The 25,643-nt window shown below is 30.2% G+C and overlaps 3 protein-coding genes and 3 long non-coding RNA genes across 10 annotated transcripts; 3 read left to right on the forward strand and 3 right to left on the reverse strand.

Annotated features, from left to right (window-relative positions):
- The first annotated feature begins 26 nt into the window (after positions 1-26).
- Positions 27-24,101, forward strand: LOC147909946 (uncharacterized). 4 transcript variants are annotated; one of them, XR_015544840.1, is made up of 5 exons: positions 7,865-7,943; positions 8,651-8,716; positions 22,967-23,180; positions 23,250-23,352; positions 23,457-24,101. It is a non-coding gene; the product is annotated as an uncharacterized LOC147909946 (long non-coding RNA). The 4 variants fall into 4 exon arrangements; XR_015544841.1 differs by lacking the exons at positions 7,865-7,943; positions 8,651-8,716 and adding an exon at positions 27-221 and having other exon boundaries at positions 23,457-24,099; XR_015544842.1 differs by lacking the exons at positions 7,865-7,943; positions 8,651-8,716 and adding an exon at positions 6,540-6,630 and having other exon boundaries at positions 23,457-24,099.
- On the reverse strand, positions 3,320-7,984 carry LOC105152434 (odorant receptor 10). Of its 2 annotated transcripts, none has more exons than XM_087405503.1 (6): positions 7,143-7,984; positions 6,348-6,699; positions 5,483-5,713; positions 5,269-5,394; positions 4,565-4,720; positions 3,320-3,364 (listed from the first exon to the last, which is right to left on the reverse strand). In XM_087405503.1, the coding sequence occupies exons 1-6, from the start codon at positions 7,397-7,399 to the stop codon at positions 3,335-3,337; spliced, it is 1,152 nt and encodes a 383-aa protein (XP_087261629.1). In that variant the 5' UTR covers positions 7,400-7,984; the 3' UTR covers positions 3,320-3,334. The 2 variants fall into 2 exon arrangements, with proteins under 2 accessions (XP_087261629.1, XP_087261628.1); XM_087405502.1 differs by lacking the exon at positions 3,320-3,364 and adding an exon at positions 3,503-3,745 and having other exon boundaries at positions 7,143-7,971.
- Positions 8,368-15,136, reverse strand: LOC105152435 (odorant receptor 13a-like). Its single transcript, XM_011066736.2, has 6 exons — positions 14,668-15,136; positions 13,922-14,249; positions 11,384-11,614; positions 10,139-10,252; positions 9,784-9,939; positions 8,368-8,568 (listed from the first exon to the last, which is right to left on the reverse strand). Exons 1-6 carry the CDS (start codon positions 14,928-14,930, stop codon positions 8,518-8,520), a joined length of 1,143 nt encoding a protein of 380 aa, XP_011065038.1. The 5' UTR covers positions 14,931-15,136; the 3' UTR covers positions 8,368-8,517.
- On the forward strand, positions 10,211-10,621 carry LOC147909947 (uncharacterized). The gene is made up of 2 exons (XR_015544854.1): positions 10,211-10,398; positions 10,506-10,621. It is a non-coding gene; the product is annotated as an uncharacterized LOC147909947 (long non-coding RNA).
- On the reverse strand, positions 16,871-23,277 carry LOC105152433 (odorant receptor 82a-like). Its single transcript, XM_011066734.2, has 6 exons — positions 22,935-23,277; positions 22,237-22,588; positions 20,801-21,031; positions 20,614-20,727; positions 17,586-17,741; positions 16,871-17,006 (listed from the first exon to the last, which is right to left on the reverse strand). Exons 1-6 carry the CDS (start codon positions 23,189-23,191, stop codon positions 16,956-16,958), a joined length of 1,161 nt encoding a protein of 386 aa, XP_011065036.2. The 5' UTR covers positions 23,192-23,277; the 3' UTR covers positions 16,871-16,955.
- Positions 24,102-24,224: 123 nt separating the features above from the next.
- Positions 24,225-25,090, forward strand: LOC147909948 (uncharacterized). Its single transcript, XR_015544851.1, has 2 exons — positions 24,225-24,622; positions 24,713-25,090. It is a non-coding gene; the product is annotated as an uncharacterized LOC147909948 (long non-coding RNA).
- Positions 25,091-25,643: the final 553 nt, after the last annotated feature.

The raw sequence follows: 25,643 nt of genomic DNA on the forward strand, positions 1-25,643 counted from the left end.
GGCACATTTCGGGTAAGCTTATGCATCATAATGCGCTACAGAGTTATAATCGAAAGTAAGCGTGGAGCAAGGGAGGGAGTCGAATATCTTTGACACAACCGATGCACGAAGCATAACGCAGTGTTCTGTGTTCAATATTCGAGAGTGAAGATTTCAAGTTGCTTTATATCTAGTGCTGTGTTTTAAATAACATTTTTTTACTTTATAACAATTATTAATCAGTAAGTTTATTTTCTCAAAGAGAGAAAGAGAAGTGTTGATTGATGTAATTGCTTGCTATATGTAATATATGTTGCAAATAATTTTGTTATGAATTGGCCTCTTGTTCTTCTCATTTTTTTATTAATTGAAAAATTTATGACTATTCTGAAAACAAAATGAATAGCAAGAAATGAAAAAGTTAATTGCATAAAAAAGTGTTTTTATATAATATTTATATATAACATTTGTATATATATGTATAATTTTTTTCTACTTTTATTAAACTTAATTTAAGATATTGACCGCAATAATTTAATTTTTTAAGAAAAAGATCCATATTTATATAAGGTTTTTATAATTTTTTATATATTTTTAATATATGGCGTGTAACATCAACACACATAAAGATAAACAATTAAATTCTTATGCTTTTATAATCACGTAAAAAAAGTTAACATAAAATAATGTTATATAACAAAAATATGATTTTTTTATTAACTGTAAAGATCTTGTTGATTAATAAAAGTTATCAATTAAGTTACGACAATAATGTTTAAATCGTAATGCTTAAGTATTATATTACATATAATCATATCATTGCTATTATTTAAAAAAATTTCAAAATTCTTACGCTTGTAAAAGCTTCCAGAAATAGGTCTATGAATTTTCCGCCATTGTCAATTCCTTCTACCTTTTATTAATAAAAGCAAGATTTTATTCTTTGTAGGCTTTAATTCATCAAAGCAAACTATATCTCATTAAAAATGTCCATATTATCATAGTGATAAGTAGAACGTCTACACAGTAGGACATCTATATGATATATTCGGGATATTGCTGTGTACGATGTGTTCCCCAATTTATAAACTTATTCTAATAGCATTTTCGACCGAGTTTGCACCAACCTAGGTTGGAAAATGCTTTGCTATTGGATGACGTTACACGCTCTATTAATAGGAAAGCACGAAACGTTATTAGTTTAACACATCAGGTGCAAACACCAGGCCGAAACACCACAAGAAAGAAAAATAAATAATATTAAACTTGTATAATGCATTTATATATTTGTAGGACAGTTCAGTAGATAACTTAATGTTCATTTCGTCACATGAATCTGCTATTCATTTCTCATCCCACTTACATCAACGCAATTCCAAATCGGTTATTCAGAGCTATTTTCAAAATTTCAACTAGAGCACCATCCAGATGTCATTTTATCCTTGTTGTTCACCGAATGTTAAACAAGGACAATGAAGACCAACTGGAGCATGGTTAGTCTTCAAGATCAAAGTTATCGTAACAAAATTTTACAATATTCCATTTCATTACAATTATTTTCACGTATATCTGGGTTCACAAGTCGATTTAAAGTCGATTGATTTTTAGGATCGTTTGGTTTGATATCTACTAAATTTTCTATTGATCTTCAAAAGAAAATCGACATTTTATCGATGCAGCATTGAAAGTATCTTCTCGATAGCGTTGATAAAATGTCGATCTTTTTCAAAGATCAATAGAAAATGTAGTCAATATCAAATCAAACGATCCGAAAAATCAATCGATTTTGATTTGATTTCGACTTGTAAACCAGGATATCTAATAAATTTTCTCAATACTCTAAGGGCCTCAGCAAAATGGCTGACTTATAATCTTAAGACAATGCCTTACGACTAAAGTCTTTTGTCTTTAGTAACACACAATATTAACTTGTGACTTAATTAGTCTTAAAAGTGTACATACATATAGTGTGTGACATATGTATATATATATATATATCTTTAAAACTTAAGTCGCAAAACAGTTATTGTACGTTGCTAAAGACAAAATACTTAGATTATAAAGATTATAAGTCAGTCATTCTGCTAAGGCCTTAACCGTGCAGATTTTAACTAACATATTTTTTAACTCATAATTTTTTTTTATTCATTTTTAATACTTTTTCTCACAACTCAAACACAATCAAAATGAATCTGCAATTTTACATAACAGCTAACAGTATCTTTTAAGCAGTATGTAATATATAGATACTAATATATAAAATATATATTACGAATAGCCACCGTATAATATCGATAAAAATCGATTGAAGTCAGACACAAATTATCTTGCACTTATCCAATATACAAGATGTTCTGTAGTAGCGCTTAAATTAGATTCTTGAGATCATTTTGAGACAAAAATTCTAATACCAAAATATCGAGCGTTTAATAATTTTTGAATTATAAGCACTTAAAGTTATCGAATCATCTCGCCTAAAGTTCTCGCGTTTAAATGTGATACAACGGAAAATCCAATTATAATTAAGCGCGTGAATTTAGGCGGTATGATTCGCTAACTTTAAGTGATTATATTTCAAAAACTATTATACCCTCAACATTTTGATATTATTAGAATTATCATCTCAAAATAATCTCGGTAATCTACTGTTACGTCCTGTAGATGCTACGATTCTTTTCTTTCAAAAGATTCGGCTCCACGATCGCGACTACGGTTGGCGTCTGTGAGACTCGAATCCCTTGATAACGATTTGAAAGAACTAGAGGAACCAGACTTCCGCGAAAACTCATAAACGCCAATCAATTCGGAAAGAATAACAACATTAATGCAGAACTGGAAAAGCGGCAAAATTGCGAAATACCCTAAATGTATTTAAGTCACGCAATAATAAATACCCAAGCTGTCGCACGAGGCTGACCAGCAATTTCATTTTAAGAACAAAAAATAGGCGCCACATCGCGCCAAAAATCATAAAAATGGGACAATTTCCCACGCTAACGTTATCTAAGATCAGACTTGCGACTGACAATGGTTATCCTGCACGCAAAATTTATGACTAATATCCCGTTCTTTTTAATTCTTGAGATCGTATGTGGTCCAGTCCCGAGTCAAAGGGATTAAGTTTCTTGACCCAAAAGTAGGATCGACGTTCGCACTGTCCATCAGAACAGATGTCATAACATTCTTTCGGGACATTGACCCATATTCCGGGATCGTAAAGAGTGCGTTCAACTGACAGGTGTTCGCTACCATGCATATACCTAAGTAAGACTGAGTCTAACTGTCCTTTTATATCCTCTCTATTTTCCCTCATTGTCTCCTTGATCAAATTTTCCGGGATTTGGAAATACTACTTTTAAGCGTTGTTACGGTTTTTACGAACACCCTGTATGTAATAAAAAGATAGTAATAATGTATAAACAATTGAATTATTCTTTTTAAATTGATACATGGGAAAAAATATGCAGATATATATACATATACATATACATATATATATATATATATATATGTAACTAAAATCTTGAAAATTTAAACATTTTATTATCAATATCGATAATAAATTGGTACATCACGTACTGTCTACATTTAACTTGCATAATTATTGTCATATCATCATAGATATCGACAAGCAAGGACTGGTAAAGAGTTTCTATTAATATCTTTAGCTACATGTAATGGGCATCTAAGCACATTGGCCCACAATTTTCGAACTTCAATACATCGCGTGTAATAATGATATATATGAAACAGAGGCCTTTATAATCTAGAAAAATTATCAAATAATAATATAATGAAAAAATACAAGAAAATAAATTTATAAATAAATAAACTATGTAAATATAAATCGAATATTTTTATGCAAATATACATATCTCACAAAGAAGGTACTCGAGTGTTTCCCCTCGATTTTGATGAGTTTTTAATATGTTATTTTATGAAATGATGAAAATAAGAAACACATACTTTTTTATACGTGCTCTTTTATACGATCATGGAGTGCAACATCCTTTAAAAAAGTCGGTTTTTTTATTTTAAAGCGAATATTGTAGGAACTATAAAAGATAGAAAATAAAGTTTAAAATAAAAGTTGAATGGTTTTAAGAGTACTTAATAATCATAATTTAAAACATCTTTTAATTTTTTATATTTTAAAAATAAAAAAATTTTTTTATTTAAACAATATTTTTAAATTATTGTTATAATGTCTTCTTGAAACTATTCAATTTTTATTTCTAACATTTTTTTTTATCTCTTTTTTTATCTCTAAAATTTCGATGATGTTCGCTTTAAAAAAAGAAAATTTATTTTTTTCTAAAAGATGTTTCACCTCTTGAAAATGCGATACAGTTTAAAAAATATATGTTTCTTATTTTTTGTCTAAAAATAACATATTAGCTTATTAAAAATCGAAGAAGGACACTTAGATCCCTTTCTTATCAGTTAAAAGATAGTTAAAAAATAGACTTATAATTAAAAAATAGTAATTAAAAAGTATATCACGATTTCTTTTGGAATGATGACAGTGTTGTTCCACATCAAGACGAGAATTTTATTAACAGAAAGTTCAGCGTTGGAATCTTACACTCGTAAATCCCTCTAGTGACAAGTCCATGATCTTTCCAGCCGTGATGGTAAGCCTTCTTTGTGATCTCAATATTATAAACAGGATAAGCTTGCATTCGTTTGGTTTGAAATCGTACCAGATCGATTCGTACGCTGCATCGCTAATCATTTTGCTCTGAAGAAAAATGTCGCAAAATGTGTTATCGGTGAGATAAATGACTAAATTAATAAAGCTTCATCTATGCAGTATACAAAGGAAAAGTTTAAACACATTTTGATTGTACTATAGAAATTATAAAAAAATTAAATTATTACAGAATGCGTTCTATTTAAATAATTACGGAAGTATTAAAATTAATTTATGTAATAATCACTTAATAATTATCCCAAGAAATATAGTAAGTAAATGTTGCATAACATAGAATGGTATATATTTAAATATAATATTTATGTCTCTGCGTTTGGAATTATTTAACATAACAAGCACTTTTTTAGTTTGAATATGACAGTATATAATTAGTAGGGATGCATTGCAACACATTCACATTGGAGAGGAAAAGAAGATTTTATCTTTTTTCTTTGTTTAAAAATGTGTTTTGTTTTAAATTGTTCCACGATGAAAATGCAGTGTAACATTATTTAAAATCGCCAGATACGTATACGAATTGCATAAATTAATGTCAATGCAAATCAAATATGAGAATCTCTCTTGTGCATTCCGACCTTGGCACTGAGATACTCTCCACAAAAGCAGAAGATGAACGCCTCTACCGTAGCAGCCATGTAAAACACAATAGCTTTCATTAATGACGAACTATCAATCGTATCCGAGTCTTGCGTACTTATCGACTGCAACATAAATCAAACTGCAATATAAATCGTTACCACCCTAAGACGCTGATTCTCTCCAGATTTTGGTGAACAATTATATGCTTACTGTTACAATCATAAACCCTAAACAGCAAATCACTAAGGAGCTTGACAAGAATTGGATTAGAGCTATGTAACAGAAAATTTTTTCAATTTGGTCCGAAAAAACAATGATCTTCTGATGTTTACCGATCAATTCCTTCATGATGGAAATAACAAAACGTTGATTGTTTTTATCGGAAGAAACGTCTCTTAATGCATCACACAAAATTTCTATCTGACCACTCGCATGAAGAATCTACAAAAATACACATTCTGTAAACACATTCTGTTCACAGAAAAGATATTTCACACCATTAGAGATAACAATTAATTGTTAATTAGATAATATAAAGAAAAGTTATATATATATATATATATATATATATACATATATATATATATATATATATATATATAATTATATAAGAAAATAAGAAACGTAACATATGATAAATATTTTGTACTTTAGAATATTAAAATAAGAAAAAAATAATTCATATAAACAAGTATCTGATTGTAACTGATATCTGATTGTTGTAATCTGATTGTTTTCAAATATTATAGCCGTCTATATGAGCGATACGCGCAATTATTAAATAGAAAAAGTGACAGATTATAAAATTAATATGTTCAGCTCTAGGTAATTCGCTAGTAATAACATTTTACATGCTGACAAAGAACATCAAAGTTCTTTCTTCCAATTATATACATAACATTGAATTATAGGATGCTGATATTTTTTTTCTGCTCTTTTTAATATTGTAGAAAAAGACTTTCTAAATACAATGTCGTTAAAAATACAAAAACAATTATCACATGATATCATCTAATTAAATAGATCTAGCTTAATAATATTTAAAAAAAACTCTTTTTTTACAGATTGCACTCACTAATGTGACGATTAGAGAATTCAATACGCCAGTCATGGCAGAAGATGCCAATTGATGACAAAACTCCAAACACATAACGAGCTCGTATCGAGGTGACTTGTCACTCTCAAACGGGAGCTGTAGTTTAAGCGTGAACTCACGAGCAGGCGTCTTGTCTCCATCAATGTTGTAATCATTACTATGGGATACGAGCACGCCAATACCATAGGAAAATGCCGCGGCCGAATGAAGTCCGATGATCACGTTGGAGAAATGCCGCGACAGATTTGCCTTGTTCCTCATGGTATGTATTTCACTGATAGCGGCTTCCCTCCAATCTGCAGCCATCGTAGCTAGGATATCGTAAAATATACTGCGGCAGTTTATTCTATCCGCGAGAATTGACTAAACGATTCACACTAACAATAAGATGAGAATATAATAAGAACAAGAAGAGGATGAGTTCCAGAAAGACAGTAGGTTAAAATAATTTTTCGTGTAAATATAGCTTCATGTAAAATCGGTTGTACATTGGCAATTATTGCGAAAAAATAGTACAATACATACTTGTATGGCCATATGACTTAACTGGTTAAACTAAAGATAATTGTAAGAAGATATTGAATAAAATCTACTTGAATAAATCTACTGTATCTTCTTTCTTAAAAATTTTAAAAATTGAGATTTTTGTTATATAATAGATAGAAGACATTAATCTCTATTTTATAGAAATATTGCTATAAGAATCGTGACTTTCAGGATTTGTACAAATAAACTCGATTTTTATCCTCGACAACGTAAAAGATGTTCTCTTACCGACTATTCAACCATAAAATAATCAATTTCAGGAACATCACGCTGTATTCCATAGTAACACTCAAACCGTCCATCAGATGTGACATATCGTCGGTTCCTAAATGAATAATAATCCACCAGTACTGGAAAGTCTGTACTATACCAGTGGTCAATATCCAAACACCCCGAAAAAACAGCGCATACGACGCATTAGGCCAAATCCCGACAAATCGAAGACCAATTTGCACCGAAAGAGCAACAGTGCTTATAGCCGTCATTTTATCGCGTCTTGATACGTCTTTTACATCGAAATATACCAATATCCGTTCATCAATTTATATTATTTTATAATATTTATAAAATTTGGCCAAAAATTCAATAACAACAATATCCAAAATGTAACTTAGAATATTCGTCGATACTAACATATAGCCATGGATTAAATATCTGAGTACAGATCTAAAACGACTCAAGAACGGCAAGTTGATTACGCAAGGGTCGCCAGACATAGAAATAATCACCGATCAATTGTAACTATTGAGAGTAAAAATGTTATGGCTGTTTATATTGAACATAGAGAGGGAATTGTATAAAACTGCAACAATTGAACTATGATTACGATGCTTATCTATATACGATAATTATCTTATTCTGTCGTAAAAAATATCGCCGATAGGACAAATTGTTAGCCTGAATAATGTAAGAAACGATTTTCCTCTACCTTCACGGGAGCAAGCACAGATCTAGAATAATAGTTCTATGAAGAAACGCTAAAATAACGCTTTAAAAAAACGCTCTTTTCTACGAAAAGATTATATAAGTGTAAGTGCTTCCAAATGTGCAGTAATTAGATGATTTTTCATGGAAAAACAGTGATATCATATGTGTGGTTTCCAATTTTTTTATTTTTATTTTAAAGAATTTTTTTTATAAATACGAAATTATTTATCTTAATAATTAAGTAGTAAATACAATCTTTTCTCTAAAATGCTAAATTTAATAATAAATCTGTTTGGTATTACACATGAAATTATTTTTCTTAATTCTTATAGCATTAAAATTTTCAAATATTTTTATATATTCTTGTATTTCCTGCTTAATTTTTCTGTAGTTCTAACAATATTTCTTTATTTAACGAGAAAACGACGACAAATGCTAGAATATAATATTTTAAATCATAATAAAATTGTATTAAATAAAATTTTTCCACTTTAAGTGTCACAGGATTAACTAAAATATCATGATAAAGGTTTATGTATTTTTTTATTTGTATACACAATCCACAATTTCTGCTATTACATTGGTACAATTAATTTATAAAAAGAAATAAATACCTTCTAACAGCGTGTATACATGGTTCTAACGATAAGTATATACATTTTTTTCAGTATTAAAATTAATACATTGCGTATAAAATAGATATATACGATGCGGAGGCTTTCAAACTCTGAAAAATTAAATAATACGCAATATAAATCAATTTACCGTGCATGTAGATTAAAAACATTATAACCCTTGAATATTTCCAGGTGGGTTCTCATGGAAACCATAGGGATTCATATAGGATATTCAAAATCCATATGGAAATCTATAAGGTATATCGTAATCTGTCTAATATTCGCATATGCATATACACACTTTATAACTTTTTTATTTAATTTTAAGAAACTTTCTTCCTATATTTTAAACCGCAAATTTTAGGATTCTGCATTGCTTATAACTTAAACAGACAATAAATTACATTAATTGAAGAAGTGATGTAGCACGTAACGAAGGAGATTCATAATCAAGAGATCCTAGGATTAAATCTTATTAAAGTGCATTTTTCAAAATCAATTTAAATAGTTTATTTCAGATAAAATTACTACAAAAACTTCTTAGGAATAATAAAATATGTAAATCTTACAAGTATAAATAATTTTTTTTCGAATATTGAATAATAATGTCAGCTTGAGTCCAATCCATTTAAATGAATTCTGACATAGAAAACCACATGATTTCTTACAGCAATCCACATAGGCTTTAAATTTTTGGCCCAAAATCCTTATGGAAAATATAAAATCTCATACGGATTGCCATATGAATTTCCTATATAGGTCCCTACCCAGTTTTTTTCAACAGGGAAACAAAACATTATTGAAAAAACGATATGAATAATATATTAGGTGTTGGAATTAATTCGTAGCGTTTTTAATGAAAGAATGTTATTTATTTCACATGAGCATTAAAAAATACATTAATGAAAGTACTTCCCATCACTTGTAAAACGCTACGAATTAATTCCAACACCTAATAAATAAAAAATGTAATATATTTACTTATTATTTTACATTTAATGTGAAATAAGTGTAAGCTACTCAAAATTGCTTTCACGTAATATATTATTAATTGTAATTTTCTTTACTGTTATTCTGTTTAAAACAATATTAAACTTTTTTAATATTAATATTCGGAGATAAACTCCAATGATTAATTTTGATTCCATAAATAGTGCCTTACAAGACAAATCGAATATCACATATGATATACAATAATTCTTAACACTCCTATCATAATAAAAACGACATAACATAGATATTTAATATATATTATAACACAGATGTTTGTTATTAACTTATGCATAACTATAAAAAATCCACAATAACCGTTATTGAAATCTCACATTTGCGAATCCTTCCAGCGATAAATCCATAAATTTTCCCGCAGTAATTGTCAGTCGTCTTTGCGATCTCATGATCATAAATAGTAAAATACGGCTATCTTGAGGCTTGAGATTGTACCAAACAGATCCATATACAGCATCGCCAATTGTTTTACTCTAAAATGCGAATGAGAGTCAAGTGCATGTAAAGAAATAATCGACATTCTCGGCATGCTCGATGGTCCATTTTCACATTAGCAATTTCTTGCCCACCCAGATAACATCAGCTAAAAGATCATATATATATGATCTTTTTTTAATATTAACAGATTTAAGAAGAACAGGGAAAAACTAATAAATAATTTCAGGTACTTACCTTATTACTCAGATATTCACCGGCAAAACAAAAGATAAATGCCTCTAAAGTAATAGCGATGTAAAAAAACAAGGTTTTTACTAACATTCGAACGCCTTCATCTGTGCCCAACGACTGCAAGTCAAGAAAAGATCGGAAAGAAAATTCAATAAGTTTTATAAGAATCTTTATAAGACCTCAGACACGGGAATAGAAAGCAATCCTTTTCCACTATACAGCAAAAAGCTTTATGTAAGGATAAAAGAAATCAAAGATATCCGGTTAGTCTTAAAACATTCTAACAAAAAGAATGACTCTTAAAAGACCTCGAAGTCATGCGAATGCGTTCACACAACAATCTTTTTACTTCCTTTCTGTTTGTGTACAGAATAGTGGAGTTTCATGTCTACAATGCGATTTCAACGAACACGAATCTGAAACCACTGTTATTTTGAATATCATGAAATATATTGGAAATAAAAATATGTAAAAGGAATGGAAAAATTATTCGATTATTTCTTTCGTTACTTTTTATAATAATTTGATATAATAATTTGATTTTATAATAATTTATAACAATTTGATAATAATGTTGCAATTTTTTATGACTATAATGATAACTAAACGCTGAGATTGTGCTAAGAGAAAGTCATTCACTTTGAAAAATAACTTGTATCATTATACGTTTATTTACTGAAAAAAGTAATTTGTAAATAACGAATAATAATAACATTATTTGTTATAAATTATTTTTTTTTGTACGAAAATTAGAAGTGATGATTAAAAAGAAACGAGTTACAAATGCTGAGTTAATTTTTTTAGTAACTTTTCCAACTTTTTTTTTTACAAGGAATGATCGAGTGACTCTCTAACTTTGATGTTACCGTTACAATCATAAAAAAATTCGTTATTGTTAAATCATTATTACAGAATAGTAATAAGAAGAATAATGGTATTACAAATAATTATAATTACTTCATTCCCTGAATATGGTATAATACACATGACATATACATAATTACGTATATTCGAAGTAAAATTAAAAGTTTACGTTAATTGTTTCCAATTAAAAATGTATAAGATCTTACGTTCAACGATCGAATACAAGTATACGGATAGACATCATCTTTAAAGACAATATCTTCGCATATTTTGTAAAGTGCATTAATTAAGTGCATTGGGGAAATTTCAAATATGTACGTACGTAAATTTCAAATATGACGCTTAAAAAATTTAAACAAATACTTGCAGATCTCGAATACTTACAGTTACTATAAGAAATCCGATGCAACATATGATCAAAGTATTCGAGAAAAATTGCATCAGAGCGATGTGAGTGAAAAGACTCTCGATGCTCTCCGAGAAAGCGATAATCTTATGATGCTTATCGATTAAAGATTTCACAATGATAATGGATAAATCACGTTTGTTATCTTTGACAAAAATCTCTTCCACTTCTTGTTGCATAAGGTCTATTTGTCCACCAATGTGCAGCATCTGTATATTGTTAATTATTTAATTACATGACTGCTAAACAGAAGTACATCAACAAGTATTATACAAATAATCTTTTATTTTTAATATAATTTAAATAGTACATATTACTTAATTACACATATTACTTAATTACACATTATTTAATGTATCGATAAATGCATATGCTATATTAAAAATATAATATATGAAAAATCATATATATGTATATTATTAATCACATAAATATTATTTGATGTATGTAATAATGTATATAATAATAAATACATGTTCTATATTAAAAAATATAATATTTTTAATAACATATATATTTACTAATGCATTTCATTAATTAAATTATATATACATATATATATATATATATATATATATAATTTAAATTATATTAAAGATAAAGATAAATTGTACTTATAATATTTTTTAATTGTTCAAGCGTGTACTTTATAATATAATATATTACATCTTTAATATATATTGTATATGAATTTATTGACAGATGAAATAAGAAAAAAATTTTATTAGATGAAGCGCAATATACACATTTGATAAAATTTGTATCGCAAATAGCGATAAATGTAATATGTATATAGATAAATGTAAAATGTATAGTATATATACGCGATATAAAGGAACAAATAATCAAGTTGACTATTTTAAATTTGTTTTAGATACATACTAAAATGTCTTCGAAATAAATGGATATGCCAGCCAGTTTGCGACAAAGCATCAAACGTCGTCAAAAGATCTTACCCAACTCGTGATACGAACAGCAATATAGAACAATTTTATTGCTCTAAGGGAACAACCCCAAAGAGAAATCACCCTACCTAAGCGCGAAACCCAACATGAAGAGCCGACGCTACGCATGCGCATAGATCGTAGATCGAAAACGCGAATGAATTGCAGAACAATGCAGAGATGCGAACCTGATAAACTTATAGAAAAGAGGGGATAAGGTTGAGCCCTGCGGGCTATGGGCATCGATCATCGCTACTGCGGATCGAGAATCTGTCAGTTTGGAATTGTCATGTCTCATGTGTGACATATGTGTTACCACTTGCGCCTACATTTCGTGTTATACCATTCGATTTAACTTCTACTCTTTTGTTTCTTGTATATACTTTTTTAAATTTTTTTTCTCCAGTGCAGTGCTTTCCTTACATTTCGTGTGTTGCGCATAAATGACGAATATAATTCTTTATGAACTTTCGATGAGTTAAAAATTCCTTGTTTTGTAACTTGTTTATTTGATTTAATTGATATTTTGTTAACTTTACATTAAAACATTTTAAGTGAAAATCGATGGATAAAACGGAACATACATAAGTAAAAAACGCTATATTCGATCAAAGCATTACTTCATGTCTAGTAATATTTCTTATGAATTCATATAACAATTTAAGATAATTAAATTGCTTATCAACTTAATTTATTATATATTATTACTCTAGCTTTGGTTTAGGACTATGTTTTGAGACCGACAAATAATCGATGCATATAGTTTGCTTGGAAATTGTATAAATTCGTAAAAAAAAAATATTATTAGGCATGAAGAACTACCTTGATTGAATATTGTGTTTTTTATTCATTGAATATTTGATTTATTTAATTACTAATAACTTGTTATATTTATAACACAATCTTTTTTTTATCTTTAAAAATTATTATCTTTTTAAACTTTTTTTCTCATTAAAGAACATCAATCAGAAAAAAGAAAGTAATGCCTAAATTCTAAACAAAATTGTAAGGTTCGTAACATATTCTCGTAAGATTTATAAGAATTTTGAAGTGTTTGATTTGTTTACATCTTTATACGATATTTTTACAGACAGCTTTTTATTAGCCATAAGATTTAGAAATCGTAAATATTTACGAATAATAATCTTACGTCTTATGATACATGCGCATTAGAATACTACAATAGTTACAAGTTCTTACGAATTTTACGAGAACAAGTTATGAGTCTTACGATTCTGCTTAGAATTGACCTATAATTTTCAAAAAAGTTGCCTTGAAAACTGTATCATACATATACATATATCCACGCACGTGTATAAAATTTGTAAAATTTCTAATGATTATTATCATGAGCTTTAACTCACATCCTCCGATAGAGATATTCTTTTATATGATAATGCGTTTTTATTTTTTTAGTGGAAATGAAAAGAATTAATTCTTAACTATTAATAATGAAATTCTCATTAATAAAATAATTGTTTTATTATTGAGAATTACTCATATTACAAAAATTATAGAAAAATATTGCATTATTAAATCGAAGAAAAATAATTGTAAGCGATTGTAACTCACCAACGTAACCAATAATGCGTTGAGCATACCTATGGCGGAGGCGACCGCTATTAGTCGAACAAATTGCACGAACATTACGATCTCATAGATCGGCGATTCGCAGAATCCGAAAGGCAATTCCATCTTTATTAATAACTCTCGGCAATCGTCATCACTCTGCTTGTTAAGATTGATAGAAGCGGTACTGTAAAGCAATACTGCTATCGAATAAACAGTGATGATCAATTTTGAGCAGCGATGTGCGAGGACCGCCTTGTCGATCATGGCATACATATTGGAATATTTGTGCCAATCGTTGGACATCGCTATCAGGATATTTTTGAATATTCTGCAATTTAATACTTCGCAACTGTCACAATATCGATCTAGGTTCATATATCGCGAAAAATGCGCTTCCACCAGTTTGCGATGACGAAAAAAAATCACAAAATCAATTGCCGAGCTAATTCTTTTCATCAAAAGCATAAGTTTATGACTGTCAAATGCATTCGAATTTTTACTTTGTATTATCAATACGCAGTAGAAAAATATAACATTATGTTTGTAGCATAAAATAATGTCTTCTCAGACGAACGAAAATTAAACAATAATTAATTATAAAGCACTTTGAAATAATCTTGCTCGGCAATCAATACACTTAACATTAATTTTTGTAATCTATCTTAATTAATTCTTAATCTGAATTAAATTTTGACATTAAAATATAATATTTCGTAAAATTATTATATATTGATGGAAGCACGTACCGATGATTGGCCCACAGGACGATCAGTTTGAAGAAAAGGAGACTATGTGGCAAAGTAGTACTTAAACCGTCTATCAGATTCGGTAACTCCTTGGTGCTGAAATGTGTCAGAAGGTAATAATACTGGAAGATTAATCCTATTCCCATTACCAATATCCAAAGTAGTTTAAAAAAAATCGAAGAATTCGGCCATATTCCAGTAAGATGAAGGCCTATTTCAATCGATCGACTGACAGTGCTAGTCGGTATCATCGCGCAAAACATTTCACGTTTTTTTATCTTTTCATTGACAAATCTATCAAATGGTAAATTTTTATTGAGGCTCCGTGTGATCACTGTACGTACTCGAAGAATAAATTTCAAGATATTAACAAGAAGATCGGCCAACCTTAACCACCGACCAATCGCATATGCTAAACGTGTCTTTTCATCATATGCTTAGTAATGCAGAAAAAAGTTACTACGATCGAACGATGATTGCAGGTCTTGACAGACGAAGAATCGACGAGACTGTTATTTTGTCGTTTCCCGAAATGGGAAAACTGTCTGTCGCCATTATTGTGGATGATTTACTTTAAAAATGCAAGAAAATAGGGAAAAAGTTACAACACGCTAGTACAAGAGCAAAAATCGCCAGAGTGGCCATCGTCAAACGAAGTTTCTGAATAAAATAGCGAACATAAGTTCCCAAATATGGTGCTGAATTTTCGCGACTGATCGGTGCACGTGCATAAGAAAATGCAATATGCAAAAAGCCAACTTCATTTCAATTCGGATGTGCATAATTTACATAAATTAAAGTGATCTTGAATCGGGAATCTAAAGTTGCCAATAATACTTTACTATACATAAACTGATATATTATGTGTTGTACATTCATCCAGGACGAGGGAATTTGGATAAATATTTCAATAGAATTTTGTACGATGCAAATGGTAAACACAAAGTAAATGTTATTTTACATATTTTTAAATGACGAGAACATTTATAACATATATATATATATATATATATATATATATATATATATATCCTATGTCTCGTTCTTAAAGTTTATAAATAAGAAATAAGTGAAATATGTATAAAGACAACAAATGAGTAAAATGTAAAAAAATAAGGTTCACGTAGCACTTAATGACTTAAAATAATACAATATACGTACATAATATTATGCAAATATGTGTAGGTAAGTTTAATATCTTTTTATATAAAACATTGCAAATAACACCGATAAAAAGATTTCAAAATCTGAGAAACGCAGTATTGTTTTATATTAGAAAGAACGTGTTTGGCATTCAGAAGCATTTTTTAATCTTACATTTACAAAAATTTCCAAAGACATATCATAAAATTTTCCGATTATCAATTGGAAATCAATATTAAAATCAATAAAATTCGACTTTAACTGGATTCCGCATCATATCAAGGAGCCTCGTAAGCTGCATTTGCGACTAACTTGCTCTGCAAAAATAGAAAGAGGAAAGAATAGCAAAAGATTAGCAATAAAATCACAGCGTTCAGAAAAATAAAATATTTAAACAGATAATTGCTATGAAAACAATCTGTAACCTGAAGATTACATTATCATATTGAAAAATTCGTAAAAATAAAACACAAATATCTGAAAGAAAAAAAATATATCGTATAGATAGATATAATTGTGATTCTCTACATCTAATGTCTTCAGATATGAGATCGCAATATTCTTAATTAATTGTTTTAAAAGCGCGTTTCATCTTGGTGCTACAGAGTTACAATCAAAAATAAAATAGAAAACTTCGCAAGAGTGAGAATTGAATATCTTCAACACAACTGAGGCGCGAAATATGATGCAGTGTTCTATGTTCAGCATGTTATGCAGTGTTCAGTATTCGAAAGTGAAAATTTCAAGTTACTTTATATCTCTAGTGTTGTATGTGCTGTGTTCTTCAATAATATTTTATTACTTTATAACAGATATTAATCAATAGATTTATATTAATTCGAAAAAAAGTGTTGATGTGATATATCTTGCAATATATTATCAAAAATTTTATGAATTGATTTTCCTTATTCTAATTTTCCTTCATTTGATGGGCTCTATCGTGAAAGCAAAATAAGTAATGAAAAACGAATAAAGTGCATAAAAAAAAAATTTTTGCAATATATATAAATATTTGTTTATGTAACTATTTTTACATTAGGTTAGGTTTTAGTTAAGGTAATTTTAATTCTAGATATTCATTGCCCAGCAATGATTTAATTTTTACACGATTTATATTTGTACAAGATTTTTTACAGTTCTATGTTTCAATACATAGCATGTAGCACTGATATATAAGATGCAGATGCTTTCAGAATCTGCGAAAAAAAGATATAATATCAATTTTGTTGTAAATTAACAATTAAATTTTATTTTATAATCACGCGCAGAAAGATAGCGTAAAAATAAATATATATAAATATAATAAAAATACATAATATATATAATAATAGAAATACATAAATATAATATATAATATTGTAATAAGAATTAAATTCTTTACAAAAAATTCTCTTACTGATAATAAGAGTTATTAATTAAGTTAAAGTGATACTTTGTAGTACCTAACCCTAAAACACATAGGTATATAGGTGTGTCTCCCAGACCCAATTCGCTTGCTTCATTTACGAAGAAAAGAAGAGTTTTATTTTATATTAACTTAACAATATAAAAATTTTTAGCATCACAACTTATGTAAGTAGATTTTTAAATTTCAAAGCTTGAAAATGAAAAAGAAAAAAAAGAGTCTAAAAATATTAATCTAAAGTTACAATGGGTCTTTTAGACCCATGGCGTGTTTTCAGAATATTTCGGAACGTGTGTTCTAGGGGTTAGGTATTATATTTAAATTGCATTACTACTATCATTAAGGAAAACGGAAATCTAAAAATTCTTACGCTTGTAAAACCCTCCAGAGATAAATCTACGAATTTTCCGGCTGTCATTGTCAATTCCTTCTGCGATCTCATTATCAATAACAACAAGATTTTGCTTTCCTTAGACTTTAACTTGTACCAAAATGAATTGTATGCCGCCCGATTTATAGACTTGCTCTAAGTGAGAAATAAAGTATTAAAAAATTTATAAAGTATATTCGCCCTTACGGAAATGAACTATTGGAAAACCAATAATCACTATTTATTGGATTTTAATAATGATGATTCGCTCTTTAATAGTGAGTATTTATTACCCAATACTCGGATTGTTCGTAATGATCACTTCCCAATAGTTTTTAACGAAGTGATTATCGATTCCACTAGTCGGATTATTTGCAATAATCATTTCCCAATAGCTTTTGACGGAGTGATTATTGATTCCATTAATCGGATTATTATGTGCAATAATTATTTTCCAATAGCTTTTGACGGAGTGATTATTGATTCCCTAATCAGATTATTTAAAAAAAATATTCCCCAATAATTTTTGACTGAGATTATTAATTTTCTAATCGGATTATCCGCAATGATCATTACAGCACACTATCTTAATAATTATGTATATGAATTATTATATTACTGGCTTTCAGAACTATCCATATAATGACTATTTAAATAAACTGCGTTTAATTATAATTCATTCCTATATCATTCAAGCCCATAATCAAAAGACTATAGTACCATATCAGTAATCAAAGTAATTACAATAATCATTCTTGTAGTCGAATTATTCGTTGGAAAAATTAAACTAAAATTTTTTTAATTTATAAAATTAAATATTCACGTATATTTTAACTATACGTGAGCTTTTTGACAATATCTATTGACCAGATATGTACAATTATCATCTATAAACATTCAGGATTCGTGAGTTATCGAAGAAATAGTTCCTATACGATCGCAGAGGTCAAACAACACTAGATGAAGCTTTGGATGGGTGACAGCTGGTGTAGCATCATGAAATTAGATCCCAGTTTCAGGAGGAAACTTTTTTTTTCATAATTTTGTCTGTTGTATATTCTGTAATACAAGGTGCGTCCCAAAATTTTCCCAACTTTTTCAATAGAGATAGGTCGGGTGGCGCCATCCGTGTGTTCGATTGCGCGTTTGAAAGGTACATCCCTAGCTGACTTCCAGTAAAAATTTCATGACATTTGGTTCAGTGGAAACGAAGTTATGGCGTCTCAAGTGTCAGTATGTTGTATACATCGGTACGAGAATGAACTTCGAACAAAGAGCCAATATTAAGTTTTGTTTTAAACTTGGTAAAACATTTACCGAAACCCATAATTTGATGAAACAAGTTTATGGTGATAATTGTGTAGCCCGTGCCAGTGTTTATGAGTGGTATACGCGATTCAAGAACGGTCGTGAGGACATAAATGACGACGCACATACAGGTCGCCCAAAATCGACAATTAACGAAAATTCCATCGAAGTTTTTATGATTCCAAGGGTATTGTGCACAAAGAATTCGTTCCAGCAGGCCAAACAGTTAATGCTGTATTCTATGTAAGCGTTTTGAAGCGTTTGGTGCACCGCATTCGTCGTATTCGGCCAGAATATCGCGAAGGAGGAAGTTGGCGCTTGTTACACGATAATGCGCCATCTCACCGTTCGACACTTGTCACTGATTTTTTGACTAAAAATCACATTTTAACAATCAACCATTCCCCGTATTCGCCTGATATGGCACCTTGTGACTTCTACCTATTCGGCAAAATGCATTTGTCCATGAAAGGAAAGCGGTATGTGGACGTAGAAGACATCCAAAGGGCTTGTACCACTATTCTGAAGGACGTGCCTTTGAACGACATAAAACACTCATTTGAAATGCTTTTAGATCGTGCCAAACGTTGTATTGAGTCCGACGGGGACTACTTTGAATAAACAATTTGAATTTGAAAAAAAAAGTAAACCGTTGTTGTTTTATTTCAAAAGTTGGGAAAATTTTGGGACGCACCTTGTATATGCTAAACACTAATATTTATTTTATATATGTGTTTGGTGTGTGTGTGTGTGTGTGTGTGTGTGTGTGTGTGTGTGTGTGTGTATACAGAGTGGTTCACTTAAATCGAACATCTTGAAAATTTCGCTTATTTTTGATAATATAAAAAAATGTTTCAAATGAAAGTGGAATGACTTCGAGGGGGACATATTTTGATCGCATTGTTTTATTCTAAGTGGAGGCGTCAAAAAGATATGAAGGTCACCTCTATTTTTTTAAATGGAATTATTTAATCTTTTTTAGATAATATGATTCCTCTAATTATTCCGCATGTAAAAGTTATAAGATAGAAATATGAAAAAATCAATAGTTTACGAGATATTTTATATTTTATTGTAGCACATATTAACATAAAATGTTAAATAACTCGTAAACTATTAATTTTTTGGATAATCGTATCTTAATATTTTTATTAACAGAATAATAAAATGAATCAATTCCGTAAGAACGTTCGACAATTCTATAAATGTGACTTAATGTTTATTTCTTCGCATATATCAGTTATGTATTTCTCATTTACATTAACGCAAAATCAATTCCTCTTATCCAGCTTATATTGTACATATCTATTATAAAATATAAAATGATCAAACCCGATATGGCCTATCTAAGCGTTGCTGAATCTAATTTGAAAACAGATTTAATAAAATAAGAAATCTTTCTGAACATTAATTGAAAATATGAGATACATTTTAATTTTCACGGGTGCAGGTACAATAAAGATTTAAATATTCATGTAAATATAGGCAGCAAGACTATATTAAGTACTAGGCCATACTGGGTACAGTTAAACCTAATATACATAAAAGCATAAGCAATAGGAAGAAAATAACAGATTTCAACCTATCAGAAACAGAATTATACCTACACTGCGTAATATAGGGTTCGATAAACTCTATGTTCCTCTTGCCTATACTTTTCATTATGCATTAAGCTTTCTTTTACGATATGAAACTGATCTTTCTCTTCTCTTTTTCTCACCTTGGAAGTGAGATATTCGCCACTGAAGCAAAGTATAAAGGCTTCTAAATTCACGACGGCGTAATAAGGTATAATCTTTACCATCAGAATATTTCCATCATGAGTGCCAAACGACTACGATTCAGAGACGAGATCCTTCGAACAAATCGTAAAATTCTGTTTGAAACGAGCTTGTCAGGTTACTCACAGTTACAATTACGAATCCGAGGAAGCAAATAACGAATGTGTTTAAGAGAAATTGCATCAATGCCATATAACAGAACACATCCTCGATACTGTCTGCGAAGGCAATAATCCTTTGATGTCTACTCACGATAGATCTCAATAAGATTATACGCGAGTCATATTTGTTCTCGGCTACAGGAATTTCCAGCAATTCGTGACATATTATGTCAATCTGACCGGCAACGTGAAGTATCTAAAAGTGATGATTTAGAATTGTCCCAAAGGCTGTAACCTGTCAACCTCTAGAGATCATTTAAGGGCGCACATTAGGGGTCTGTTAACTCCAATATTAGCACTCAAATTCCTCTGATGATATAAAATTAATTTTCATTGTAAAATGTAAAGATTTATTACAATATTAAGGCAATCAAATAAAATATAGCGAACGAAAAATTCAAACACTGAAATCAGCTAACATGTATTAATGATCACCATGATCGACGAAGGCACTTCTTCCATTGTGAAACTAGACAATGAATGCTCACTTTATAAAATTCTTTGGACTCGAATCGAACTCGCAAACAGCCACCTGCAGTGTTGCGTTCGACAAAAATTTCTTGCCTTTTAGATTCTCCTTCATATCTCCAAAAATGTGAAAATCGCATGACGATAAGTCCGGGTGCTCCAGCATTTCCCACTATTATTGCAATCATGCAATTTCCACATCTTTGGAGACCTGTATTCCGATTCTGTAACTTTTAACGACAGTGTCAATATTATTCTATTGCCGTTGCGCAGATATTATATAATATACATGATAAAAAAGCTACCCAACGACAACATAACGATACCAAACTATAGTTAAGAGCTGCGGAATCGGGGTACTAAAGAAGAATCTGAAAGATAGGAAATTACCGGACGCAGTACAGGAGGCTATATTTGCAAGTAAATTCGATCCCAGTCTAAGAAATATGAACAAGACATCTGTCATCTGGTTTTATTATAGAAAAAGCCCTTGCCCAACTACGATTATTAACATGTTAGTTGATTTCAGTGTTCTGAATTTTTCATCCGCTTCGTTTCATTTGACTACCCTAATAGTATCGCATATGTTGATAATGCTAATAGAATTATATTAATTATATTAACGTTTAAAAAAATTATATATGTAGGTAAAATAATAAATAATAAGTATCCCTACAGTACGGAATATTGCAGCAATATCGTGACAATATTTTAATAGTGCGCAATGTTGTAATTTTAATATTTTACAAGAAATATTAAAATTGTTCTATTTTAGCAGACAAAGGAATATTTTAGTACAATAATGCAGGAACATTTTATGAAATATTGCAATCCTTTAAAGTAATATTGCTGCAATGTAGGAATAAAATAGTGATTAAAATTGGGCTCTTGTCAAGAAAAAACGCAACATTCTTTGGTACGGAACCAACTTACTAACGTTACAATAAGAGCATTCAACATTCCCGCTAAAAGTGCCAATGTGAATTGCACAAAAAATTGCGTGACCACAACAATTTCATAAATCGGCGACGCATCAAACTCAGACGGCAATTTCATTTTGACAATAAGCTGCTTCTCTTCGACAAGTTGCTCAGAGCCCATAGTCTTTTGAACGATCATGTTACCTGCCCCAAATAAAAGTAACACGACAGTGTATGTACCAATGCTGTATTTTGAAATTCGATGAGACAAAATCGCTTTGCTTATCATCAGTTGCATCTTTGAGTTATTAGAGGAGCACTCATTCCAGTCTTCAGCAATCCTCGCAAGCATATCATAAATAATACTGAATAATGTATAAATATATAACACAACATATGCATACAGATAATTAATATACAAACTAACTAGTAGCAAAACTAATTTTCCAAAAAATAAAATTATATTTGAAGAAGGACCTTAATTTCTATTTTAAAAAATGTATCTAAAGCAATAATCTATCGCGATGTAACATACTCAATATTGAACTTTTTACGATCAAGTATCAAATTAACTGACTTTTTCAAATTTACATATTCAACTTTGAATTTGAAAAAATTCAGATATAGCTATAAATATAAAAAAATATTTACGTGCCCCCTCCCCCCCCCCCCGTCCCTCATTTGTCAGTTGACACTTCCAACGAGTCTTACCGTCCGTTCAGCCAAAGGAAATTCATTTTTAGAAACAACAAGCTGTTCGATAAACACAGACTCAAAGAATCCATGAGATTTGGCAGAGTATCGGAACCGATATGAGTGAAGAGATGCCAGTACTGTAAGAACTGCCAGATAGTCATCGTCGTCGTCCAAACAATGCGCATTAAGAATTTGTACGAGGAATGTGGCCAAATGCCGATCATCCGTAAAGTAAATTCCATCAAATTGTCAACAGTGCTCGTAGGTATCATCTTTTTTTTCTTTATCCGTGCTTCTCGATTAATTGACCGATTCCAACAATTGTTACAGCCGCAGTCACCAGCTATCCTTCCGTTTAATCGACGTAGATTCGCAATTCTATCGCGAGTCTCTTGTAGAAAAAAAGATGAACCTCTTCTTATTGTGACCAGTCGTAAGTCACGTGCTCGCGTATTCCAGACAGTAATGTCAGATAGAATCGCGCAGCTAATATACTACACCATAACGCTATACTACACCATAAAAACTTTCTACTAGGTTGGCCTCATAGAAGCAGCGGATAAAGTGCTGCTTTATGCAGAATGACTACTGTCCAACTGCAATTATCGAAGACCATTATATGAAGCGCACATAAATGTGTAACGACTACTTTGGCCGATCAGCGGAGAAAGGGACAATCAGAGGTAAGAGCAATCACACGTATTCCATGTATTATATTGTTCGCGACATCACAGTCGAGATCACGAGACGTTTGCTTTAAAAATACACAACCGTAATTTATCAAATTGTTCCGCGGACAATCATGTGGAAAATTAAAATATAATTGTTCACAAATAATGAAATATAATGGTCAACTATAATAGTTCAATTTGTTGCGCCGAGTTAGCTATACATCATGGAGGACTCGAGCGACACTGTCACATCAGTCACTTGATCATTTCACTCCGACAGATTAAAATTTCAAGATCGTTTTAAAAATATATATTCGAGATTAATCAAAATATAAACTTCATACTTTATCCAAACAAACACATATTATATATTTTTCTCCTTCTTTCTATGTAAATGTAACTTCTGTGAAGAAATAACTTTTTAGAAAGTATCCTTTGTCTTCGAATAAAACTGCCGCAGTATAAGTAAATAAATATCATTGAGTTAACATGAATTTATGGCTGTGAGAATTCCAGTACCTCTGGTTCCACGATGATGTAACATGACAATTTTACAACGCGCATGTAGCGATAGCGGTAATCGTTGCCTCCGCTCCTAAAGTTACATCACATAATAAATTTTATCCGTATCAGTGGCAGTGGATGTGTCACTTCCGAACGAGAGCAGACACAAGATTCGGTCGTATCTCATGTAAATGTTATGCACTGCAGTCGTTTGAAGGGAAACGTATCGCGCAAAACAATCCTTTCAGAAGAACGCAATGATGGATGTCATTCCCGTTACGTTTCTCCAACTTTCGAGTGAAAATAAGAGGAAAATATCGTGCATATATCGTAAAAATTGTAATATGAATGTTCTCGATGAAAATCGACTCGATTCCATGACCGACGAAAAATTGCAACGCAAATATTTCTATGCTGCATGTACATTCTACTTGCTGCACATTTTGCAAGTCGAGCGGTTTTTTCGCTTGATGTTATTAAATTCACTTTTCGAAAAGATAACCATTCGAAAGGATAAATCGTAGATAGGTACAGCAACTTACAAATATTACTCGTTTCAAAGTGTGTTATAATCATTCCTATAAATCGTCCTTGCAGTTAAGTTATTGCAAATTGCAGACGTTTGGTCAGCATCCGCGGTCTCATAGGAAATCATGATGCAAGCAGATAGAAAGGTGTTGCGGACAAATACGAAATAATGCGAGCCATAAAAATTTACGCGCGCTTTGGGACGCGAATTTCAGTAGAAAAGCAAGATTGAACAATATCAACAATATCAAGTGAATGAGAAAATGTGTTTTATTCATAAATCTAGAATAAAAAAATCAGCGTGCATCTGAATATAAAAATTTCGAAATGAATATATTTCTAAATTCTGTACATATTTGTGTAGTAAAATTATACTTATTTTAAATTTAATTGTTGAATTTTATATTTTTCAACATAAAAATCAACTTTTGGAATTTAATGTTTAAAATTTCAATATAATTGAGAGAATCATGATTTTTTTCCCAATAAATTATAGAGCTCAAATTTTAAAAAAACCTGATTAAATATAAAAAATAGAGATTTAAAGGATATTGTTTTATAAAAGTCACATAGAATATACCACAGCTTCATATTTTTGTTATATAAAAATTTAATAATATTTCTATTTTAATCGCGAATGATGATATACATTCCGTAGAACTTTTAAGATATTGAAACCTCAAGAAAAACTAAATAAAAAGTTTTTATTTAAGAGAATTAAACCCTCCATTGCTCTCGCTCAGTAAACAAATAGTGCTCTCATATGAGCGTCGCGCCATGTCTATTGTGTCATTGTATTAGTGTAATGTTCAGTGCAGTGTCAGTCATTAAGACATAGTTTTGTAAAAACCAAAGACTTTAAAACATCGAATACCGATTCTTCAATCTGTAACAGTTACTCAGATTTGACAACAGTACGATTGTATGTATTTGCTCTCGTCATGAGTGTTTATACGGGAGTAATGGTGGATCAAAGAATTTTTACACATCGCCGTCATTATCTAAAAAAATTTTGAATCTA

Source organism: Acromyrmex echinatior, chromosome 4 (genome assembly GCF_024713525.1).
Source record: "Acromyrmex echinatior isolate Ae372 chromosome 4, ASM2471352v2, whole genome shotgun sequence".
NCBI lineage: Eukaryota > Metazoa > Arthropoda > Insecta > Hymenoptera > Formicidae > Acromyrmex > Acromyrmex echinatior.

Excerpts from the sequence above, each read along its gene's own strand:
- LOC105152434 (XM_087405502.1), bottom strand. The coding sequence starts at position 7,399 with ATGACGGCTATAAGCACTGTTGCTCTTTCGGTGCAAATTGGTCTTCGA. Across the intron at positions 6,700-7,142 it reads ATTTTATGGTTGAATAGTCG|TATATTTTACGATATCCTAG; the intron begins GTAAGAGAACAT and ends AAACTGCCGCAG. Across the intron at positions 3,746-4,564 it reads CACTAGAGGGATTTACGAGT|ATTATAAAGGCCTCTGTTTC; the intron begins GTAAGATTCCAA and ends TAATTTTTCTAG.
- LOC105152435 (XM_011066736.2), bottom strand. The coding sequence starts at position 14,930 with ATGTTTTGCGCGATGATACCGACTAGCACTGTCAGTCGATCGATTGAA. Across the intron at positions 11,615-13,921 it reads ACGCATTATTGGTTACGTTG|ATGCTGCACATTGGTGGACA; the intron begins GTGAGTTACAAT and ends AACAATATACAG. Across the intron at positions 10,253-11,383 it reads TCGGATTTCTTATAGTAACT|TCGTTGGGCACAGATGAAGG; the intron begins GTAAGTATTCGA and ends CTTGACTTGCAG.
- LOC105152433 (XM_011066734.2), bottom strand. The coding sequence starts at position 23,191 with ATGATACCTACGAGCACTGTTGACAATTTGATGGAATTTACTTTACGG. Across the intron at positions 22,589-22,934 it reads TTCCTTTGGCTGAACGGACG|TATTATTTATGATATGCTTG; the intron begins GTAAGACTCGTT and ends TACATTATTCAG. Across the intron at positions 17,742-20,613 it reads GCGAATATCTCACTTCCAAG|AGCAAGTCTATAAATCGGGC; the intron begins GTGAGAAAAAGA and ends TTTCTCACTTAG.